The sequence below is a fragment of the Ursus americanus genome, chromosome 31 (genome assembly GCF_024610735.1).
Source record: "Ursus americanus isolate L20-20 chromosome 31, mUrsAme1.1.p, whole genome shotgun sequence".
NCBI lineage: Eukaryota > Metazoa > Chordata > Mammalia > Carnivora > Ursidae > Ursus > Ursus americanus.
Genome location: NC_142157.1, coordinates 20,153,192 through 20,178,882, shown reverse-complemented (window position 1 = coordinate 20,178,882; position 25,691 = coordinate 20,153,192). Strand labels below are relative to the sequence as shown.

Here is a 25,691-nt window from a genome sequence, read left to right as displayed (position 1 = left end):
CTCTGGTATTAGCCAACTATTGCTCTTGGTGGAACCTCAAGGAATATTAATACTTTGATAGTGTCTTACACTGGAATAGCAAGGACGGTTGTTTCACTTGCTAATACTGTATACCTCCAAAAAACCTAGCAATTTGACTGGAGAAAATGTGATTTATTTCTTTTAATTGACATTTCTTTGATTACTAGAGAAATTCTTCTTGTGTGAAAATAGATTTTTATATTTATTCTTTTAAGTTTTCTATTCATCTGTTGTGTCCCTTACTATTTGCCTAACCTTTCCTTGCCTGCATTCCAATGCTAATTTCAGTAGTTTAAAAACCAGACATAGTTATAGCTCTTGGTGTGTAAGTAGTGATAATGCTTATTCTTTTCCCTGAATATTAAAGAGAGCCATGAAGATAATGGCCAAATTAAGTTTGCGGGCAGGGACATTGCCAGTGGTTTAAGTGGCATGTTGTATTTCATTGGATCATGGGTGGTTTCTCGGAGGCCTCAGTGGATCTACTGTGTCCATATCTTTATACTTTTCCCTTTGGAGACATATATTATGGATTGCTGACCTTTCTTAAATGTAAGGCTTTTCCTATTCAGACCAATCACGCATGCGAGTCAGGCTTCCCGAGTAGAAACTTTGTGGGTTGTATTTGCTGGCTCTTCTAACAGGTGTTTGTCTCGGTAATTATTAAATGTCTATTATTCTTTTTTTTGGAGGGGACTTTTAAAGGAGATTACAAACTCATAAATTGTTCATGTTTTGCTTTTTGAAGGTTATATTGGAAGGGACTATTTTGAGCCAGAAAGGTTTTATTGGGCTGGATCAGCTCTGGGTCTATGCCTGTGCCCTTGCCCCACCCAGAAGGCTTTGCCTTACAGATGAATTCACTTGTGCCAGTGGCCAGTGCATTGCCCAAGAATCAGTCTGTGACTCTCAGCAGGACTGTTCTGATGACAGTGATGAAGACCCAGCAACTTGCTGTAAGTGATTAATGGTTTACTTGTTCACATGCTCACATTCACGACTGTGGTTGGATTTAAAAGTCTTTGCTTTGAGTGAGGTAAAGTTATGTATGACATGAGTTGAATGCATATTCTCATTCTGCATCTATTAGCACTATTCTTTGTGGGGGGTCTCTATGCTAATATAAGTTTTGGTGCTTTTCTGTTAACACTGCAAACTCTATTTGTTCAACAAATGAATAATTGTCTTATGGTGTGTGTGTATTTTGGTTAAAGAGGGAAGTGGGTGGGAGAGGGAACTTCTTTATACTTTTCTCTTGGAGACATATATTATGGGTTGAGGACCTTTATTAAGTATAGGGCATTGTCCATTCTGACCTGTTATGTAGAAAGCTATGGGGAGGGGTTGAAGAGGAAGGGCTCTCACTGCCTTCTAGGCAGCCATGATGACTATAGAAATCATGTCAGCCACGGTTGGTATTCATGACTGGGTAAAATTTAGGTCCAACACCTACCTTTTAGGACTTTTATGGAGAGTCTTTGATAAGAGTGATGACACGAAATCCCATTATTATTCAAACCGAGCTGTATTTGAAAGGAAATAAAATTTAATTTACAACTCACATGATGGTTCTCATATGAGGTAACTTAGCAACTAAGATACTTGTGTCTCTTTGGAAACGATGGATTCTAACTAAATGAATCCAAATCCCATATCACAAACAAGTGAGTTTTCTTAATTATTAAAAATTTGACATTTATTTTGCTGCACTGTTTTATTTTAGTGATGTGTTTTGTTGAACAAGAGAAAAATATTGCAACAAGATAAATGTCACCTTTTTAATGAAAAGTTCTTTGTATAAAATGCTTCTGTTGGTGGGTAAGGAATTTATTAGGAGCAACGGAAAGGGATATAGGAAAGAGGAGATGGGAAAGGCAGGGAGGAATCGTCTGCCTACTTGTAAACAGCAATTCCTTTAATTCCTTGGACACCTAGTTTTAACACTAGTTTTAAACAAAACAATCTACTTCCCAATATGATCTTGATGGAATTTTTGGGTGCTGTCTTTTTTTCACTCAAAAAAAACATGTGAGGACAATTCACTTTCTCTAATATGAATGTCAGTTTCTTTTCTATGCTTTAAAATTTCTTACAGTTCAGTCCATTTCTTCTGGAGAGATTCACCTTTCTAATGGTTTGCATTATTCTCACTTTCAATAGCTGAAAGTAAATATATTTCCTCTTTTCAATTGTACATATTGACACTTTTTTCTTCTCCACCCCCCCAGTGAAGGGTTCTTTATGCTCTCCTTTTTTTTTTTTTTTTTTTTAAAGATTTTATTTATTTATGTGACAGAGAGACAGCCAGCGAGAGAGGGAACACAGCAGGGGGAGTGGGAGAGGAAGAAGCAGGCTCACAGCGGAAGAGCCTGATGTGGGACTCGATCCCAGATCGCCAGGATCACGCCCTGAGCCGAAGGCAGACGCTTTAACGACTGCGCCACCCAGGCGCCCCTTATGCTCTCCTTTTAATTGGTTTTCTTAATCAAATTCCACCTGGAGTATTAGTAGATATTTTAGCATTTGATTTTGAACATATTTTCCCATTTCTCTTCCTTTGTTGAAGTTTCATTGGTTACATATTTAGGATTTTTCCAGTGGAGTGTATCTTGATATCATTCTGCCATTTGCTTTTTTTTGAATGAAGGGACAGATGTCCATGCTTATCAGCAAATAGTGTTACTTAGTGTGTTAAATTTTCCAAATTATGTAACTTCATTTGAATAGAGAAAACCTGGCATGCTTGTTTGAGATCAACTTCATACAGTGGTTATGATATGAAAATGTAGCCATATTACATATTATAAAATTTTTATATATTTTGATGAATATATATCTATACATTTTGATGTCAGCATGAGTATTTCATGTCAATATTTGTACAATCACGTTTGCTTTGATGAAATTATTTATATAGCAATGGAATTATTAGAATTGATATAACATTACATTATTTTCTGCACTAAGATATTTAATACATTTGTGCATACATACACATGCTTATATATATTATTACTAAATCGGAGAAAATTCCCTTTGAAATTTAAAACCACTTTGAAACATTCTACACATTCTTTTAAAAATATATTATTTATTTATTTATTTATTTGAGAGGCAGAGAGAGTGAGTGCATGCAAGGGCGAGGGGAGGGGTAGAGGGAATCTCAAGCAGACTCAACACTGAGTGGGGAGCCCCATGCGGGGCTGATCTCAACACCCAGAGATCATGACTTCAGAGCTCAACCGACTGAGCTACTCAGGCGCCCTGATCCTACACATACTTTTAAATTTGTATTTTACAAATTGAATTTGTAATGCAAACTTTTTCTTTTAAACAGAATTCCCAAGTTCATGAAGAAAATGAAACATGCTTTTATACCTTCTTTTTATCCCACTGTAGGATGGATCTCTAGGACAGGTTAGCTCATATAGGCAGTTTGAATAGCACCAGGAGTACTCACTGGAGACTCAGTGATATTAACCGATGGGTATTGTTAGTTGGTATTCTTTTGTCAGTGTGTTTTTTCGAAAAGGCACACTCACTCCGGTGTTTTTATTACCAGAGCCTCTTAATTTTAGACTTTTAACAAAAGTAGGTGACAGCCTTTAGCCCCGTGTACCAGTAGCATTAGCATCATCTGGGAGCGCTTTCCAGTTACAGAACCTTGGGCCACGGCCCAGTCTTACACAATCAGAAGTTGCCTATTAACAATGTCTCAGGTGGTTCTTCTGCATATTAGAGTTTGAGAACCACTGTGCCAAATAACCTTCAGAAAGGAAGAAACCGCTGAGAGGGAAAACAGATGGCATATAACAAACAGTCTTAAGGCAAACTAGCCAGAGACCTTTCACAGAAGCTAACACTCCTGTAACCAATTCCTAAGAGCATTACTATACTATCAAACGATAAATTTTAAAAGGTTTTATTGTGGTGTAATTGACATAAACACACATAATTAACGTATAGTTTGAGTTTGGCATATGCTTGACACTTGGTCTTCATCCTTCACCTCCAGAACATTTTGTGTCCCCTCTTTTTGGCGTAAAGACACTTAACATCAGATTTACCCTGTTAACTTGCTGGGGCACCACGTATGGCGGCCCATATGGGGACAGATGCCAGACGTTTAAGTGTAGCTTCGCGTGCGCTCCATACCCAGACATACCCGTCCCTCCCCCCCGCCCCCACCCCGGGCCAGGGCGCCTTCGGGCGGGGCAGTGGGCCTCACCTGGGCGGGGACTCCCTCCTGTTTCCTCTTTCCGCGGCCCCGTGGTCTTCACGGGCCTACCCGCAGCTGCCTCCCCCCGCCCCTAGTACTTAGACAGCTACCAGCGGGCGGGCGCAGCTCACGCCCCGCCAGCCGCAGGTGAGTGCTCCGCGCGCGGTCCCTGCAGCGGCTGTAGTGCTCGGCTCGGGAACCCGTGCCGCGCGGTGTGGGTGTCGTGTTCGCTGGGGCGGCGCACGCTGCTGTGCAGGGCCCGTCACTTCGGCCCGGCGTTCGCGGCTGGGGCGGGCGGCGGCGGCTCGGCATTTCCGCAGGGCAGCCCCCTCCCTGAGCGGCTGCCGCAGCCCGAGCGCTTCCCGCGCGCTGTCGCCGTGTGCTGGCGCTTGGCCTGCTGCCACCCTCCCACCCCCAGGAAGGGGGCGAGACCCGGGCTAGCGAACGCGGGCCCGGGGGTGCGCGCCGGGGTGCTCCGAGCCGAGGTGGGTGGGAGAGCCCGGGACCGCGGTGATGGTGACGCAGCGAGCGGGCCCCCCCGCGTGAGAGGTGGTCGCCACCGCGGAGACCCCGGCCGGGCGGAGGGCACCCGCGCTTCCGGTCCGTATGGCAGAAATACGGTGATTATCACTGCAAGGGCTACAGCGTCCGATGGCACAGTGCCCAGGTGTGGTGTGTGCAGGGCAGTTCAAGCAGTTTTGCAGAACTTGTCAGAAGTCTTACAACTTTTCCCGAGTGGAAGACATCAGCTGTAAAAGTTGTAAACAGACTAGATGCTCCTGCTCAGGAGAACTCCTCCGACTCTTGAAGTCCCTGTCCTCGAGATTTGTGTGGGAGTTTCAAACACGTGTGACAGCACTTTCAGCTCCAAATACGTCGTTTAAATGAATGAAAAACAGTCCTGCTGAGCGTGTGTTAGTGAACAGACAAGTGAGGTTGGTTTTTCCTTTTTTTTTAATGCCCCTTTTCTGCCTCTCCGGACGATAATTTATGAAAGGCCATATTTTCCACAGAGCCTTAAATGAAAGTATTGCGAAACAATTGGAAAAAATGCACAGTACGGTATTGTGGACAATAGGCTATGTGTGCTGTGCAGAATTCTGAATTAATTCATCTTGCATAACTGAAACTTCATTCCCATTGAACAACCGCTCGCCGTTTCCCTGTACCCGCCGCCCCCCCCCCCCCCAGCCCCTGGTAACCGCTGTTCTATTCTCTGCTTCTAGGAGTTTGAGTTTTTTAGATAACCTCATGTAAATGGAGTCATTATGCTAAGTGAAATAAACCAGTCACAGGATAAATACTGCATGATTCCAAATGATAGATTTTTGACAGTTACTAATATGCTCCTGTATAAAAAAGGGGCATTGCATTGCAATGTATCTTTAAATATTCCTAATAAAAAAATATACCGTGTTCCAAACGTATCTAAGGGTATACATGGCTAGCTGAATAATTTACATATAAAATACGCCTAATTTCCAGACACATGCCACAATATAGATGAACCTTAAAGACATTATGTTAAATAGGTCACAAAAGGACAAATATTATATAATTCTTATATAAAGTGCATGGAGGAGTCAAATTTATAGAGACAGAAAGCAGAATGGGGGTTGCCAGAGGGGGAGGGGAAGATGGGGAGTTGGTGTTTAATGAGTATGGAATTTGACTTTGCAAAGATGAAGTTCTGGAGATGGATGATGGTGATGGGTGCACAACAGCTTGAATGTACAGAATGCCACTGAACTGTACACTTAAAAGAGTTAAAAAGGTTAATTTTGTTTCATCTATATTTTACCACAAAAATTTTAAAAAATACATCTTTTTCAATTATGACTTGCAAAAAGACTGTGTGTGTGTTCCAAAAAAGATGGAAGGATGGGCAAATCTGTGTTCAATCAGAATGGTGTGGGAAATTCTGGAGGAGAAAAAGTTCTTTTAATTGTAGGCTTTTTAAAAAAGCATTTAAAATGCTAATAGAGAGGCACCTGGGTGGCTCAATCAGTTAACATCTGACTCTGGATTTCAGCTCAGGTCATGATCTCAGGGTGGTTGGGATGGAAGCTTGAGATTCTCTTTCTCTCTCCTGCTTCCTCTGCTTGTGCTCTTTCTCTCTCTCTAAATAAAATCTTTAAAAAAGATTAAGACAATAAAATGCTTTAAAAATGGTGATGCTTTAAAGGAGAAGTTGGAAAAAAAGGAAAAGTTGGTACAATATTCAAGTGAAAGAAGCTTAAACCAAGAATCTAACGCAGTGCATTTAAAGATTTTTATTTATTTGAGAAAGAGAATGAGAGGGAGAGAGGGCACAAGACGGGGGAGGGTCAAAGGGAGAAGCAGACTCCCTGCTGAGCAGGGAGCCTGGTGCCTGACTCCATTCTGGGTCTCCAAGATCATGACCTGAGCCGAAGGCAGTTGCTTAACTAACTGAGCCACCCAGGCACCCCCAGTGCAGTACATTTAATGTTTACTATGATGGTTCTCTGAATGTCTTTTTATTTTGAAAAAAAAATTATGCTAAAAATTTCCTGCGTGCAAGAGAAAGATATATATATATATATATATATATATCCTTTTCTCCCATGTGTATGTATATGGGAGAAAAGATCCTCATGGTTTCTCAATAAATATTAATAAAATGTTTATATAATATCATATTAAGATCTAGTATATGCTTATTGAATGGAACATTCCCCATTTATTCCAATACATTTTTCTAATATAATAGAAAATAGATTTATTTCTGAACCAAAGGATTCATAAATATTTTAATTTTCATGATCCAGAAGAATTTTTCTCAGCTGCCACAGTGAATTTCTTTTTCTTCTGCCAATATGCTGCAGTGGTTAAATATGCAAGAGAAAGCTTTGTCATAATTTTAAAATATTACCGTGATGAACTCAGCAAAATTTCACTAAAATTATAAACAGTGGCATTTCTCATGCTCTGATTAGAAATAGTGAAGTGTGTCCTACAATCACAGAAAGTTAAAAGCAACCAAATAATCAAAATCACTAATGAATACATTCTACTTATAATATGAATAGATGATTTTTTATACTTTATAAATATTTAGCATTTATCATCTATGGCATTATCAGCATTTATTAGTGGCCAGAATGTGTTTGGCTCTCCTGGTTTTCTTCAGATATTTATAACTACACCTTAAACATTTTGAATTGTGTAGGGAAATTTTAATGGAAGAACCTAAACTTTGGTGACTGAAATTGGATTTATAGCACAGTTAAGTTCTAAAATATTTAGCTTTAAAAAATGTCCTTTGAAGTATATTGGGATAAATGTCATTGGTAAAACAGCTGAGCCATTCACCAAGATTTTTATCGAGATGACTGCACCATTTTGCTTTCACATATTTTTAGGGTGATGGATTTTAAAAACTAATTTTCATTTTTCAAAGGACAGGGTGTTTCATGTTTTGTGGAAAGTGCAATGATTGACATTTTAACTGGTGAAACAGATAATGAAAGAAAGCAACTTTTCTCCTAAAGCCACATTTCAACATTTGTACAATCCAAAGTTATTTTGTCTTGACATCTTTTTATCTTTGCAGTTTAGTGGCCTAGGCACAGTCGTGAAGAGCCTGTGGAAGGACTTTTTGATGCTCAGTCCTATTGTACTTTCTGTCCACCCTTACTGGTCTTACTGCCATTTTGTACCATTGCCTAGTTGGGGAATAGGATGGTTACTTGTTACTTCAGTGGTCACCTGCGGTGAATAAGATTATTTACACAGATTTATTTCCTTTGTGTATTAATATATAATTTTTTAAAGATTATTTGAGAGAGAGAGAATGAGCAGCGGAGAGGGAGAGAGAATTTCAAGCAGACTCCCAGCTGATCGTGGAGTCCCATGCGGGGCTGGATCCCACAACCCTGAGATCACAACCTGAGCTAAAGCCAAGAGTCAGAGGCTTAACTGACTCACCCGGGTGCCCTAATATATAATTTATTGCCCTCAACAGGGAAATATTGAATTTATTAGCGAAACAGGGACACTTGGGGAAATAAAGAGGCATTAATTATTGTGCTAGGACAATAGGCAAGAACTGGCAATCCGGATGTGTGGTCATCCTATCCATGGAAGATTTTTTATTCTTGGAAAGTGTATTCCAGGGAAGACTTATGAGTACCCTTGGGAGTAAGTTTAAGCGTTCCTTGACCAAGTCCAAAACCAAGGATTTGGAACCTTTAAGCACATTTCAGAGGTCAGATATGTATTCTGAGTCTTGAGTATTTCTGGACTCTCCCAACTGACTTCTAGAAGAGTTCTGAAGTCACTTAACAAGTGACAAGGTTCATGGAGAACCAAGGAACTAGACCAGAGGATTTTCTGGATGCCTGGGGAGATCGTCACATCTGGTCATTGGTGCTCAAGTCTATGTCAAAAAACAGCAGAGACTCTTCTTTGAGGAGTAACTTTTTGTCAGTAGTATCCTATGAACCCTGTAGGCAGAGCTGAGTAGAGCAAAATACATCCAGAAGCAATAGATTTCTAGTTAGGTATATGGGTGAGTGGCATTTCCTTGCATATTGATTCACCGTTAGGTGATACACAGCATCTTTTATTATACTGTACTTAACTCATGTTTATTTTGGGGGAAATCCATTTAAGGGGGGATACAGTATTTGCTTGTAAAGAAAATAACATATCCATTGTATGACTGTCTAAACAAGCATAGCTCTGAGATCTAAATGTTTACATGTAGAGAAAATTTAAGTGGCAGTGTTACTTGCATAGTGGATTTCAGTGTTTTAAGAGTTGACATGTTAATGATGAACTATCGGGTCATGGAACCAGGCATCCATGTTCATAGAAATTTGAAGATCCTTTGATTATTAAGATATAGTGAGCTTATTCGGTATACTGGTCAATTTGGTCATTTTTTTTTTAAAGATTTTATTTAGAGAGCGAGTGAATTGGGGGAGGGGCAGAGGAGAGAGAGAATCTCAAGCCGACTCCCTGCTGAGAACGAGCTCAGTGCCCAATGTGGGGCTCGATCTTATGACTCCAAGATCATGACCTGAGCCGAAATCAAGAGTTGGATGCTTAACGTTGACTGAGCCCCCTGGATGCCTGAATATGGTCATATTTAAAATGGAAAGTGATGATTAGGAACAGGCATATGGTAATGGAATCCCTGGTTTAGGGAGGCTTCATACTGTAGAAGCTTTGGTGTCAAGACATTCCAAAGCCTAGATGTTCCATTTACTAAATTTACTACAGACAAGTTGCCTCGAGCAGCTTTTCCCTTTGGGGGATGATTACACTTACTGGGTAGGGTATTTGCAAGGACTAATGGTAATATATACAAAACCTGGCATGTACTGGGAACTTCTGCTAACATATCTATTGTTCTTATTACTAAAGGTAATAGCATTTAGATCCTAGGGAGCTTGTCAAAACTTCAGATTTGTCAAAACTTTGGGTGTATTCTGACCAAGAATTATTTTGTCACCCTTCTCCCAGTATTAAAAAAAGCTTATGCATGAAAAGGAATATATAGAAATACATTTTTACATTGTATTAATTTATTCCCCAGGCTGTTATCTAAGATAGCCTGACCCTCTGATTCTTACTTTAGCCAAAGGGAATTTAAGCACATAAAAACTAATTTCTCAAAAGCACAAATCATATTAGAATTTCTGGTTTACTGCCCAGTCTTGCTATTTTTTTCTCACTAATTTGGTAGCAAAGCTGGGAAGGACTCTATGAAGCTAACTAACCCCAAACACTGACTTAATCTACAACTAGTTATTTTTTTACGTTATTTCATTTTATTTTTTTCTCCACGTTTTTATTTAAATTCTAGTCAACATTCAGTGTTAACATTAGTTTCAGGTGTAGAATTTAATGATTCATCAGTTACATACAACACCCAGTGCTCCTCACAAGTGCACTCAATCTCCATCACGTGTTTACTCCCCCCCCCCCCACCTCCCCTCCAGCAACCCTCAGTTTGTTCTCTGTAGTTAAGTCTGTTTCCTGGTTTGCCTCTCTTTCCCCCCACCCCCGTTATGTTCATCTGTTTTTTTTTTCTTAAATTCTACATATGCGTGAAATCATATGGTATTTGTCTTTCTCTGACTGACTTATTTGCGTAAAATGATACTCTTAAGTTCCATCCACATTGTTGCAAATGGCAAAATTTCATTCTTTTTTTATGGCTAAGTAATATTCCATCATATATACTACCTCCTTATCCATTCGTCAGTTGATGGACATTTGGGCTCTCATAGCTTGGCTATTATTGATAATGCTGTAAACCAATGTACACGTATCCCTTCAAATGAGTTTTTTTGTATCCTTTGGGTAAATACCTAGTAGTGTAATTGCTGGATCGTAGGGTAGTTCAATTTTTAACTTTTTGAGGAACTTCCATATTGATTTCTTTTGTGATCAATTTAGAAACTTAAGTATTTCCCAACTTTTTAGTTTTGTATTAAGAGGGAAACAAAAGCAAAGTTCAGAATGTCTAATTTACCTGCAATTCCAAAGTGGCTAGGCATTTTATTTATTCATTTTTTTGAGAAACTGTTAAAATAGCATAACAGAACGAATACCCAGGGGCCAGCCTCAAACTGTTCAGGTGTCTAGAATCCATTCCCCTCTTTCAAATGGGTCCAGCAGGTGAATCAGTTACTCCCTGAAAAGCTCTAGTTTCACCGTGCATCGCTAAGTACAATAGAGATGGCCAGCCAGGATGAAATGTGCCAGACTTGTAGTTAGGAGAACATAGAAGGACAATGCCTCACCCAACACGTGGAAGACTTTGCGGTTGGAAAAAGTAAAACTATTCTGATAATCAGAAGACATGTATTACAAGGTGGAATGATTGTTCTGCCCTCCAAAGTTGATTGGCTAATATGAAGTCAGTGTTCCAGGAATTAAATTTCCTACTTAATTTCTCCTCAACTATTTTCTCTGTGGAACAGCAAATCCCCTCGCGTGTGGCTTTGAGTCTGGTTTCTGTGGTTGGGAGCCATTTCTCACAGAAGATTCACGATGGGAAGTCATGAAAGGATTGGCCAGTGGAGAGAACCACCTTCGTGATGTTGATCACACAGCAAACACAAGTCACGGTAGGACATTTTCCTCTTAAAAAAAAAAAAAAAAATTGGTTGCCTTTCTTTCATGTTGCAGAATGATGATACTGTGTATTTTTACTTCTAGCTATAGGCAACATACATGAAACTGTGGTTTGTCTTGTTTGAAACTCTCCTGATCAACATAAAAATTTATAGTTAATTGAGTTTCCTGGAAAGAATATTGTTTTAATAACCAACATTTTCGATGTCTTATTTTTTACAAGGTTGAGTTGAAGGCATGGTGGGTGGGGAAGTCTTCTGATACTTTTCTCTAATTGCCAGAACTCATGTACAGTGGGCTTGCTTTCTTTTTAAAGCAATCCAATTTTTGCAAAACAGAAAAAAAATAGCCTAATCTTCTTTCTGGAAACAGAAAACAGAGGTTAAGGGCTATCTATAAAATAAATAGACAAATACTTGAATGCAATTTAACCACTCTTAAGGCTTCTTTGTAACTATCTTCTTTCTCATGTATTTTTAACTACCATTACAATTTTTACATATCCTCTTAAAATAGAGCAATCAAATGACACATAGCATTTCAATCAGGGTTTGTGAATCTCCAAGGAAAACAGAAGGGTTTTGTTCTATTTTTTTCTCGTTTGTGTAGATGTCATTGCCTAGGTACGTGAGTATCATATTAACTTTATAATAACACAGCTATACTGTCGACCCTCTTTAAGCTCGTATAACCCCCTTGGACATTACTTGTTTTCTGCTTTGAGATTTCCAAAGAGGTATGCCAGAACTAACAGCGTTGACTGTATTTTAAATTATAGCCATTGGAACCTGGAGTTGGTGGGGGAGCATCTTAGGGGATGGGGAGGGAGACTCTGGCCATCCATCTGTTGTCTGAAACTATAAACCCAGCTTATTTGATAGTGGTGTAAGGTCCTAATTTTTTCTTTTTGTGCCAGTGAACCTAATTTTCTCTTTAGGATGCTGTGGTAGATTAAAGTTTGAAGCAGAAAGGACTAATGATGGGAGCTCTAAGTTAATAGTCCGTTTTCTTCAAGCTCATGGGTTTCTTTTTCTTTTCTAAAACCAATTAGTACATAACCCAATGCTAGACCTGGGGTGCACCGATGGAAGCCGTGCTCTCTGCCTTTGGAGTGCTCTGAAGTCTAGTGCCTGAAGCAAATAAATGAAGATTTGCAATAAGATATTATAAATGGTTTATATGAGATGTAGGGTGAGTCAGGTGGAATCAAGAGGCCTTCCTGAAGGAGGTGACCCCTGAACTGAGCACTGAAGGGAAATGAAAAGTTGCCAGAAAGGCTCAAGTAAGGAGAGCTGGCAAGGAAGGTATTCTGAGGGAATATACTGGAGGGGGATGGGGGAGATGGAGGTAGTTCTGGTTGAGTGATGTGTACGTTTGGACAGAGTATAGAAAAGATGAAGCAGGCAAAGAAAGGGGGATTACAGAGTGCTTAGGAATCGGAAATCTCTCTGGAGGACTATGGTGACCATTCAGGCTATGAAAGCACGTGACCCATTAGTTTTGTTCTAAAAGGCTGAGATGCAACACTTTTCCGTAACACTGAAGGGCCTGTTGATTACCCTGTAAAGGAAGCTCCGTGGTGGCTCAGAGGCTGGGATTGGCCTGGCTGGGGGTGGAGGGTAGAAGGCTATAGTTAAGAAGCTTTCAGACCTATCTGGGAAGGGTGAGACACACTGAGGCCCAGGCCCATCTTCATTGTGGGCTCACCTGCTGGTCTGTTCAGTCTGGCTCTGCGCCTGGGTCTCTGGAGGAGATGGGCTTGCTGCTTTGGGAGGAGTGGAGCTCTGCCTTGGGCTAGAAGGTGCTTGCAGTGTGACTCTTTTCTACTGGTCAGCGGCTCACGCAGCGTGTGGGGTGGCCTTAGGTGACCTCTCCTGTAGCAGGGTGGCGGAGAGCCCTGGTTGCCCAGGGGTTAAGTCAGGATGTTGTTGACACTGCACAAATTAGCTAAATGCCTTTGTGCCTCATTTTTTTTTTTCCAGTTAGAAAATAGGGAAAATCAAAATATCTTTCATGTAAAATTATTACGAGGATTAAATGAAGTAGTACCTATTAAGGCTTTTCATATAGTAAAAGCCCATGAAATGTGAATAGTTACCTGTTGTCCGTTCGTTCTGGTAAGAAAACTAGGAAAACCAACAGGGCTGTGACAATAAGGAAACATTTAGAAGTGATCTTCAGACATCATGTTAATTACTACTTAATTATGATTTATGCCAAAAAGAGATTCTAAAAGGTCTCCTTTGTTAAATATTGAAGAACCCATTTTTCTTTTTCTGTGATCTAAACCGTGCTCACAGATAACAATAAACTGTAGAACTGAGGGTAGCTGTTAAAATTGAAAGCAGGAGTGGCAAAGAAATTATAGCCGGCCGTTCTCTCTAGAAAGGGTGAATCAAGGAGTCCCTCAGCCATTAAGACTGTTCTTCTTTACCTATGATTGTCATTGAGATTTTAAGATGATCACTAGTGATCTTACATCACAAATGAGGAGGAGGAAAAAAATCAGTGTTAGGAAGAGCAAGGAGAAGTAACATGGAAGTTTCTGGGGGAAGGCTCAGTCTCTCAGTTCCCACATCTAAGACCATAGAGTTATATACAGCCTATTATGTTCTTAGAACTTTGTGGATTATTGCGCTTTTAAAAACTGGTTAATCTTCAGTACTTTTCCTCATATGTGCACACTCCCACATGTAATTTTACATAAAAGATGAATGGCTTGACATTATGTAGCTTTTCTTTTTAGGGTAAAGCCTCAATTTTCCTACCTCCTGTCTTTGGTTGGTTTTTATTTTCCAGTTCCTAGTTGTTACCCTGTTAACATCCAAACAGGCAACTCACATTTATCTATCTTTAGCTGTGTGTATGCGTACATAGTAGATATGTATGCATTCAAAGTTGTAAGTATTCTGGCGATTGTTTATTTTACCAAAAAATGAGATCCTATTGTAACTACTGTCTACCTTGTTTACTAAAGATAGCTCATGGCAGTTCCTCCAAGTCATCAATTATATTCATTTTGAATTTTATTTTTTCTGTTATATATATATGTTTATATGTATATACATACGCGTATGCATATACATATAAACATATATACACATACATACATACTTATTAGCGGTGTGGCCACTCGGGAGGGTGTATTATGGGAGGGGCATTACAGGAATGTGGGTGCAGCCTGCCTCCTGCGCCATCAGGCAGGGACCCTGCTATCCACGGCACCCTAGCCATGTTTCTGAGGGGGCTGCCCATCTGTTAAAGTATTATTTAAATGCAGTAAAATTTAGCCTTTTTGGTGTTCAGGTCACTGAGTTCGAACAAACACGTATAATTGTGTAACCGTCAGAAAACTCAGGATATAAAAAAAGTTCCATTCTCCCCCCAAATCTATGCTGCTTTGTAGTCAATACTCATCTCCTTTCCAGCCACTGGCATCCACTGATCTGATTTCTATCCCTATAGTTGCCTTTTCCACAATGTCATATGTATAGGATCCTACAGTGTGTAGCCTTTGGAGTCTGTCTTCTTTCAGTTAGCTGAATGGATTTGATATTGTTGATTGCAGTGGAAGTTCCTTCCTATTTTATTTTATTTTATTTTATTTTATCTATTTATTTATTCATTTATTTATTTATTATTTATTTAATTACTGCAGAGTAGTGTTCTCTTGCATCGATAAAGCACCGTTTGTTATCCACTGATCAGTTGAAGGGTATTTGGGTTCTTTCTAAATGTTGGTGATTACGAATATTCTATAAAATTTGCATACAGGTATTTGTTTGGACCTAAGTTTTCATTTCACTCTAGTACTCCATCCAGTCCCGCTGTACAATTAATTTTTTCGTTCTGGTGAGGAGTGCAAGAGCCTACTATTTCTGGCCCACTGTGACCTCTGGGAAATGTTCCAGTGGCCCCTCTCAGAAGTTGAAGGTGAAGATCTGCAGGAGGGGGAGACTCTGCAGATCTCTGGGGCTCGACATTTGCAGCCCTGTCCTCCTGGAACGCTGCCTTATGAACTCGAGGCACTTGAGTCTCCCCGGAGTAGCACCTCTGTCTTTTCAGTTTAAAGACCCCACCGTGCTCCTTCTGGCTCACACCTTCCTACGTGGCGGCTAGAAACTCTGTTTAGGCACTAAGCTGGGGAAATTGTAGGGCTTAGCTCATGTGTTTTCCCTCTCTTAGAGATCATTATCCTGTGATCCTGAATTCTCATTGTCCTACATAAACCATTGTCTAATGCAGTGTGTGTGTGTGTGTGTGTGTGTGTGTGTGTGTGTGTGTTTTGCTAGAAGACTAAATCTTGTCCCTGATCTCAACCTTGCCTAGAAGAAGAAGCAGCCTAATTTTTTTTTTATTTGTTTTGTTTGGTTCATTTCTTTGGTCTGGATATGCCAAAATGTATCCAGCTATCCTCCTATTGAGTGACAATATCATGACAATGCTGCAAAATCCATTCTTATACACCTTTTTCTGGTATAGGATGCTTTCAATTCTATATAATAAATAACTGTGAGTGAGACCACTATAGTTTTATGGAAAGATGTACTTTGCTCCTAAATCTTAATACTTAAAAATCCATTAGCAATATAGGAGTGCTTTCTTTTTTCCATTTGTCTGTCAGCAATAGCCATTATATTCTCTTAAATTCTTTTAATCTGTGGATATAAAATGATAGCTTGTTTGTAACCTTTATTTGTATTTATCGAGAAATGATCTTTTCAAATGTTTCTAATTTCTCAGTTTACTTAGATTATCTTTAATTTCTCTAATCTGAAGCTTTTAGCGTATAGATTAAAAAATATTTTGCTAAATTTTTTTTAGGTTTTCGATATGTTTGCAGCTATTATATTTTAAAAACTTTTGGTTGTTGCTGGTATATGGAAATGTAATTGTACTTTTAAATATTACTTTGTATCCAGTGACCTTGCTAATTTTGTGTATTATAGTTAAGAGTGTATGTATGTATATATTTTATTTTCTAGGTTCACAATTATTTTCTCTGCAAATAATGACAATTTTATTTCCTTGTTTCTAAATCTTAAACCTTCTGTTTTCTTTGTTTCATTGCGCTGGTTAGTAACTCTGGAAAAATGCTGAATACAACAGGTGATAGCTGCTATGCTTCTCTTGTTCTTATTTCAGAAGAAAATTATCAATAATTCAACCTTAAGTGCTATATTCGCTGAAAGATTGTTTTGCTTTATTAGATAAAGATGTTCCCTTCTATTCATAATGTGGTTTTTTTGTGTGTATATATCTATATCTATGTTAAGATTTGTCAGATTTTTTTTTAGTATTGTGATAACCATATGATCATCATATTATCATTTTTGTGTGTTCATAAGGTGAATTTTTCAAATATTAAACCATCTTCGCATCGATGAACCAAATCTCATTTGGTTGGTTTTGTTTATTGTATTCATGATTTTTTATTCTAGATGGTAATATTGGTTTATGATATTTGTATCTCTGTTCATTATGACGTCTGATCTCTCATGTTTTCACGTCGTGTAAGTCCCTTCTAGACCATTGCATTAAAAGCAGGTGCGTGCTTGGTAAAAGATGAGTTTCAGGCTAGCATGGACAATTTCATGCATGGAGGCTGAGCCCCTTATTCTTTAATTCTTAAGCTGTGTTAGTTGTGTCCCCACTCTGGGGTGTGTGGGTGTACAGGAATTTTGCAGTATAAACAATTCAGATTACCAGGCACAATCTCCTTGATATAATTCCATAGTTCTCTTAACTAAGTACATTCTGCACAGCAGACTTACAAGAAGGTAAATCCAGAGACGTTTTTCTAGAAGTCCTTGGGTCTAGGCTCAGAGCTCAGAGTTTAGATTTTCTTAACCCTGCATTTATAAGTATTAAATCTGTATTATTTGTCTTCTAAATATTAAAGTTCTCTTAGGATTTTATTTAGCTTTCAAATTTTCACTGAATTAATATTTTTATAATATCATCCCTTCTAAAAAAATATATATAATCTATTTAATCAGAGGGTTTATGGTCTTCCACAAGTTTTTATAATGTTCTTCATAAAAGTTCTGTCCTTTTCTTGTTAAACTTATTCCTATATATTTTGTATTAATGTAATTGGGAAGAGAATATTTCTCACCATTTCTGTATCTAGGGTCTTATTGCTAAAGTTAAAAAAATAATAACATTTTTCTGTTTCTATTTACCGTACCAAATTCTCTTATTAATACTTGTTATTATTTAAAAATAGAAGCCTTCAGGGTTTCTACTTTTGTAGTTATATAATTGGCAAAACATGAGAACTCTATTTTCTTTTATATTTACTAAGTATATTATTTTCTTGACTCTCATATTCACTAGGCCTATAAGATAATGTTAGTCTAAGGTAATTAATATTATCTGTGATTAATAATGATAGAAATCTCTAATTCCTGTTTTTAATTAAAATAGCTTTGTTGTTTGTCACTTAGGGTATTTATTTTGGGGTTGATCATTAGTCTGCATTCAATTGTTTACTTTTAATATTTTCTTAAGGGTTTTTTTTTTTTTTTTCCATTGGCAATGGCTATTTTTTCCTAAGTCTTCTCAATATTTGTTGATTCGAGCCTGACTTTGCCCTTTAATTTGTGGATCTGATTGACTGTGTTGATAGAGCAGCTAAATTAAACTCAGCTTCCTTTCATGGTCATGGACATATAATCTTTTTGGTAAGGATTTCAAATGTAATTGATAGCTTTTTAATTAGAATTTTGCATCTATGATCATGAATGGCATTGCTCTGCAGTTTATTGTTCATTTTCCTATTTCCATAACTTTTAAATTAGAGATAGCTGGCAATGTAAAATGAATCAAGGAGTTCTCCTATTTCTCCAAGATTGAAGATCCCTTGAATAATGTTACAAGTATTCCTTAAAACAAAAACTCAACTGGGATGCCATACATTTCCAGTAGATTTTTTTTTTGGTATCATGTTTTCCAGTCATTTTTGTGATATAACCAATTTATTCATACCTTTTGCTGCTTTTAGAATTTGGAGATTTAGTTTATATGTCCCATCCTTTATTAACTGCTTGTTTGAAATTATATATATTGTTTTTAAATGACCAGGGGACTAGGATTTTTGAATATTTGTTAATTTGTAGAATTCTGACTCGTCTTTTAAAAGTATTTGAGTTTTACTTGAACCTGAGGATTTTTAAGCTGGAATAATTTTTTTCAGAATCCTCTTTTCCTATGCTGTTGTTTGATAGGTGAAACAGAATTTAGTGAGCTGATATAGTTTCTATCACTCTTCGTTTGAAATTAAGGAATAATAGCTTTTATTCTTTCCTGTTGTTTTGGGATGTTAAAGCCCATATAAGGGTGCCTGGCTGGCTCCAGTCAGTAGAGCATGTGACTCTTCGTCTCAGGGTTATGAGTTCAAGCCCCACACTGGGTGTGGAGCCTACTTAAAAAAAAAAAAAAAAAAATCCATATAAATTGGTTCTGTTTTTCTCATTCAGAGATGATACTGCTGATTTGCAACCTTGGTTTTTCTGTTAAACATATGGTGGTAGCTATAAAATAATACATTTTAATTCTGAAGTCCTTTCCTTTCTGTCTAGTCAGCATTGACCTGTATCTAGGAAAATCACCTTCTGAATATGGTATTTTTCAGTCAAAATTGTCCACTTTCCAGGTTGCCCATCACTTCGTGATTATCAAAGGGCAGGATCAGCCCTTGACATTGTTCCTCGTAGCCTTCCTTGTAAATTTTCAGTATTCGATGAAGCTACCCGTGACAGCAGTTCAGAATGTGTGATCTTTTGAGCTGCGAAGAGATGTTATCCGCCTATACGTTTGCCATGAGCGCATCCACTGTAGTTAAAATCTAAAAGCAGTTATTTTGTTAACGCTCAGATTAGATCTTTAATTAAGCTTTCATCCCCACTAGCACAGACAACAATGTCAAACATGTAAGCCCCAGGAGAAACCCAACTCATTCCACAGGCTCGCATCCTTCAGTACTTTGTGAAGAAACTTAAAAATAATGCTCTCATGAGAATTTCATAAGGGCGTGTTGAATATCTAATTGTAAGCATAGAAGCTTCGTTTAATTTCAGGCTCTATTTATGACACGAGTCAAGCCAATAAAAATGTTTAGGGGCTTCAGATCAAGAGCTTATTTTTAATCAGTTGGATTTTATTTTAGATATTTAATGTTATCCGTATGGAAAAACTTTTGGTTCTCTACAGAGCTAAATGGTCAGTGAGTAAAATTGTAATTTTCTTGATGTGATTGGCAGTTGATTGTGTGCAAGGATAAGATGTTAGAGTAAAGAACTGCTGAAAGGACAACAGTAGAATTGGTATCTGTGTGACTTTTACATTTTTTTCTTTTTTTGGTAGGATCATTCATTTATTTCAGGTCCCATCAATCTCCAGGAGTGGCCAAACTTGGAAGTCCTATTCTTAGAAAAGCACTCACTGCCTCTACCCCATGTCAGGTAACCAGTTATTGGAATTTCCATCGGCCATTCTGTGGTTGTAAACTGTTAGGTGTGGGTTACTTGTGCCAGTCAATGCCTTCTATGTTTTACTGCCTTTTTCATGATGAACTGAATGATTTATATGACCTATTTCAACATGAAATGTGATGTCCTTCCAAAAGACCATTTGCAACATATAACTTAAATGGTTCTTTTTTGGGGCCTATGAAAGAATATTTCTGTCATTTTGTATTCTTTCCACATAGTCCTTCCAGTAATCCGAAGCTGTGGATCCGTGTTGCCAAAACTGCTGATTATTTTGGCCAGCACTGTTAATTGAGTAAAATAAAATCAGCCAAACAAAGTACTTGATGAAAGGAAAATGTAAGGGTGAATAAAGAGAGAGAAATACGTGCAGAAAAAATAATTTCATTTTCTGAAATTTTATTTTTTCAGTTAGTCTTTGTGGTGCCGAGTAAACAGAGAGCAAGCGATACGTACTCAACAGCATGATAGAGAAGGAAGCAGAGAAGGGCTTTGGAGTCAGACCTGGTTCAGATCTCAGTTCTGCCACAGTCTCTTTGAGACTTCGTGTCTACACTGCAAGCGTAATATTAGCGTACCTTTTTCACATGGTCGTCAGGATTAAAATAGCATTAAGTAAAGTATCTGACAAAGTATCTGGCACATAGTAGGAGTTCACTAAAAAGAATTCCTTTATTTTCCATAGAACTAACACCTACATTTAGATGTTTCTGTTCAGCTTGCCTTGTTTTCCATCCTTTTGAGCATTCCAGCAAGCCTCTAAGCCCTCAGGATTTCAGTTTATTTATTTTTTTAGTTATCAGAAGAGCATGCAGATCGATACTGCTGCACACCAAATTCATCATCTGTAAATGTGGGGGTACGGCAGTTTATTCAGGCATTCCTGGTGACAAATTACATATTATTTAGAGGAACAAATCTAATTATATGTTCAGCTTGATATAAATCTGAATGGGAGTACTCAGATCTCTTAATGGATTGTCCTCTCTCTCTCTCTCTCTCTTTTTTTTTTTTTTTTTTCTTCCCCTCATGGTTTCCTGCCCATTTCTCTGTGGGATTATATTTAAAATAACTGCCTGCGTTCCATTTCCACTTTGCCCAAATGCACCCTACAATTGCTCACCTTTGTTTTATTTCAATTAAATCCTATGTAATAGATATAGATTTTTTTTGAGAACTCCTGAGGCATTTACTTGCTCTGTTAAAGTACTTTACAGGCTTACTTAGCCTTAATTCAGGGTCATATACCAAAGAGATGTGATCACCGTTGTGACATACGTAAGGCATTGGATACAAAACAATAAAATGTATTAATTCTACCTGTTCTGCAGAAATTTGAAAGCAAACATTAAGAGCTTATTAGAAATTCCTGAGATTCGATGAGAAATCGTATACATTTTTTCTTTTCAAAGATGATCCACATTTTCCATTGTTGTATGCTGGTGGCCATTAATTTGTGGTCATTGGGATTATGTTCAACATACGATTGTTTCCACTTGGGAGCATTTTTCTCTATTGTTGCTGAAACTTGGAGCTTAGCTGTGGTGGGGCCTCAGTGAAAGCCATGGGCAGTTTAGACACTTGCTGATTTATTTCTCAGAACTAGTACTCAATCTCCCAAGGCCTCAAATGCTGAGTTAGTGGTTTGCCTTGCCTTTTAGAAAAACAAGGAACCATTACAGACCGCCAGAAGAGGGTTTTTTTTTTTTTTTTTCCCCCTTTTGTCTGTATCTGCTTGAATGTTAGTACTTTTGAGTTAGAGGGATGGATGTTTGGGTTACTTCATAAAACTTTTTAGTCTAGGAAGTAGAATTAGACAGCTAGAGAAGGTTATCAATAGTCTGAGGTACACATAGCTTGGTGTTCTTTCCCAAAGGAGTATTCCAAGAATATAGCATTACTTTTTTTACAAGGCTGTGGTAACGTGTGACACTTTCTTTCATAAAAGTTACAGAATAAGCAAACAAACCAAATTCTTATCTTCTTGAGTAATCAGAAAGTCCCGCCGATCGTCCTAATTGGAACATATTGATAATAGTTATATTCGTGGAATAGCAGATGTTAGTCATTATAAAATGGTGAAGGTAGGTGGGGAGATAGCTGAAGTTGGGTGCTTTGATATGATTAAAGTCTACATTTTATGAAATTACATTTTTTTTCCCCTACATCATCATGTGAAGCTAATACACTTCAGAGCATTTTTTTGAAAGGACTTTAAAACCATGAAGCTTTCTTTTGAGTCTCCATCTCTAACAACAGGCTGGTAGAGTCATTTTGCGTGAATTATCTTGTGCTTTACATATAGCCAGCACATGGCAGCAATGCGCACAAATTTTCCTACACCCACTCCTTGCTGAAGATGTGGACTTTAACTTAAAGACTGCAAAAGTCCCTTCAGTCACCGTTGGAAACTTGGCATTTTTCCATGGAATAGTCAGGAGATAGGACAGAGCACATGGGAGCCAGAAGCTACTATTTCTTACTTATGTTGAAATGCTGTGTTTTGAATTAACTAGGAAATATCAAATATGAAGGAGATTTATGGTAGGTATTAATACTTCCTTAGTTCTCATATTTGAGTTACTATACAAAATTTTAGGACGTCACCATTAATTAAAGACAGGAAGATTGATAATACAAAGCTTCTGCTTTCAAAGCTGGTTTGCATATTTGTCTACTTTAAAAACAATTCCCCAACTTGTTTTGCACTTGTTTTAATATTCTTTATTAAAGAATAAAAAATCATAAAATTTTTACAAAAGTGAATGAGGTTATCAAGGAGAAGGTAGATGAAGCAAGAGATGGGTTGGTTCCGCAAATAAAGCCTATTAGAGCCAGGCTACACATTTGAACTAAGTTTTCCAGCAACCAGTGGAGACAGATGAATCATCATTTGGTTTAGATCCAAGGCAGTAAAAATAACAAAACAAAGCAAAAATAGTTCTTTTGAGAATTCTCTCCTGAGTGCATATAGTGATAACAATGTAAACATTCTTTCTCTGATTCCGTACACACATATTGCTTAACTGCCCCATGCTGATCACAGCCTGCGATGCTGGGAATACAATAGGGACAACCTAAGTACCTGCTTGCCCTCCTGAACTGTCGATTTTAGGAATTCTGACAGCAATTCAGTGTTACGGTCTCCAAGAGGGTGAGTTCAGCATAACAATAATAATCCACTTGCAGCAGTTCTCTTGACAAGTTTTGAAAGGCCATGTCTTATAATGTTCCCCAGATGAACTCATGTCAATAAGAAATTTAGTAAAAAAATAAAATAAAAAAAAATTATGGAGTGGGACTTGCAATGGTATAATCACACTTCATTGCCTGATTGTTTTGTTTAATCCCAGCATAGATGTTACAGTACGGGATGGATTCTAGAGGAAGCAACACTGCGGGGGGGGGGGGCGGTGACAGGTGGAGTGGGTACTCTCTCCACCGTGCGTGAGCAGAACACGTGGAAGCTAATCATTTAAATGAAAACACTATATTTTACTGAAGGTTCTAAACTTCTAATTAAGCTTATTCAGATGAAGAATACTCAGGCAAAAACATAATTGTGGGGGCGCCTGGGTGGCACAGCGGTTAAGCGTCTGCCTTCAGCTCAGGGCGTGATCCCGGCGTTCTGGGATCGAGCCCCACATCAGGCTCCTCCGCTATGAGCCTGCTTCTTCCTCTCCCACTCCCCCTGCTTGTGTTCCCTCTCTCGCTGGCTGTCTCTATCTCTGTCGAATAAATAAATAAAATCTTTTAAAAAAAAAACAAAACCATAATTGTGACTAGGAGCCAGAAAAATCACTACGGTAATGTTTAGACTGTGTGAGGAACGATGACCCTCTCAACGTGGCCTTAGTCCCAGCCGAATTTTGGGGAGCTCCATATATATCATCTTTTCCCCCCTCTTCTCCTTTTCTGTTCTTATTTCTTTTTTTTCTTCCTTTCTTTTTCTTTTTTCACTATTTTTGTTATTCTAGATCTTGAAGATAAAACAGGTTGCACATGCCAGACAGGGTCCGATGCGAGGCAGAGAAGGCAGAAAGTAGCTGAGCATTTGGAGAATGCTGAGAAAGAGCTTGAAGATCTGGCCAAGGAGTTCTGAGATAGGAGAGCAGTTGGAAGGAAGCCTCTAGAAAAGTTGAGGAAAGAAGCAGAACCTTTGAAGAGTAGAGTTGCAGCTGGACACAGACCAAGATGAAATGAAACAGAAATAGGAAGAAATTATTTTAAACTTGTCAATAATGCCCTGGTAGGTCCTTCACAGAGTTAAGTGTCAGAGAGCCTGATTACTCCTTGGTAGAGCTAGCCACCCAGTGCTCTGGGCGATGTCACAGGGCACTGCAGGAACAGAAGGACAAGTGGTGTGACCAGGGCCTTCACGCTTTCTGGCTTATTCACCTGTACTCATAACTATTAGTATATCACCTGAAAAGCTGTCCTTTCCTTTTGTAGTAAAAATGAATGATTGGATATTTTGTTTTTTTATTTTATTTTAAAAAAAAGTTTTATGTATTTATTAGAGAGGGAGAGCACAGAGAGAGAGAGAGAGAGAGAGAGAGTGAGAAGGAGAGGGAGAAGCAGGCTCTCCGCTGAGCAGGGACACCCGATGTGGGACTTGCTCCCAGGACCCTGGGATCATGTCCTGAGCCAAAGGCAGACACTTAACCAACTGAGCCACCCAGGCGCCCTGATTGGATTTAAAAAAAAAAAAAAATGTAAATATGCACAGTTAGGGAATACAGTTTAAACCAATAAAATGGTCTAAGCTTCATTTATTTTTTTCCTCTCCAGTTTGCAATTAGAGGAACTGCTTTGTGGGAAGCTCTTTTAACCACATGAAATTGTCTTGACTACAATAATTCAGTGTCTATATAAAACGTGCCTTGGTGAAAAACCAAGAGAAATAAAACCAAGCCTTTAATATTAACATTTATCTTGACTACTTTTTAATGAATCAAGCATGAATCACAAAAATAATTTCCTGTTGACATGAAAAGTAGTAAATACATTTTAAATGGTTGGTGTAATTTTAACATCCATGTTTCGTAGTTCTGTTTAGTAGAATTTTCTGTGATAATGGAAGTTTTTCTCTGCTGTGTCCAGTATGGTAGTCACTAACTGCATATTGCTATCGAGCAATAATTACACGTTAAGAACGTGTAATAAGTATAACAGAGGAACTGGATTTTTCATTTGGTTTCATTTTAATTAAGTTACATGTAAATAGCCCCACAATTTTCATAGCTTTGCTACTATACACATTATAGTTAATTGTTCCCTTTTCTTTTCATTCTCTCCCATAAAACTCTGGAGTCCCTAAAGACACCGAATACTTTGTACCTTTTCTGACACCGAGCAGCTGCTTTGATGCTCTCTGGGAAAGTTTACAGGTGTTTGCTGATGCACTGATGCTAATAGTCCCACTCATCCCTCCCTTCTTTTTTTAAAAAATACTTATTAACTGAAAACCTACTAAACACACACTGCTTTAATATATTCTGCAAGGAATTCATGGCACACCTTGTGATTCTGAGTTCATGGCTTTGTGTCCTGGTGTGTATCAGATTGAGAGCGACAGAGGTTGCACATTTGACACGTGCCTATCTGAAATCACGGCTGTATGAATGACTTTGTTCAATGATTTCACTCTTACCAATATTAAATTTGAAAGCAACTGTGGAAGATTTCTTCGTCTGTAATAAGCTAAAGAGTTCTTAATGGTCTACAATGCCAACTCTGTTGAAGTAGTAAATTAAATATAAGTCTTAAGCTCTTATCCTATTAAATATGGATCCCATTGGTATTTACTCTTAATACACTATTAAAATACATTAACACTGGTGATGTAC

At 38.2% G+C, this 25,691-nt stretch overlaps 1 protein-coding gene across 4 annotated transcripts in view; it reads left to right on the top strand.

Annotated features, from left to right (window-relative positions):
• Positions 1-4,296: 4,296 nt before the first annotated feature.
• The window catches only part of LOC123785611 (MAM and LDL-receptor class A domain-containing protein 1), a 660,266-nt gene continuing 638,871 nt past the window's right edge, over positions 4,297-25,691 (top strand). For 3 of the 4 annotated variants that reach the window (XM_087857640.1, XM_087857641.1, XM_087857639.1), the window contains exons 1-3: positions 4,297-4,387; positions 11,197-11,343; positions 19,718-19,815. In XM_087857640.1, coding sequence (XP_087713766.1) covers positions 11,277-11,343; positions 19,718-19,815 — 165 coding nt within the window. In that variant the 5' untranslated portion in view covers positions 4,297-4,387; positions 11,197-11,276. The remainder of the gene's footprint in view (positions 4,388-11,196; positions 11,344-19,717; positions 19,816-25,691) is intronic. The other variant, XM_087857642.1, reaches the window with a different exon arrangement.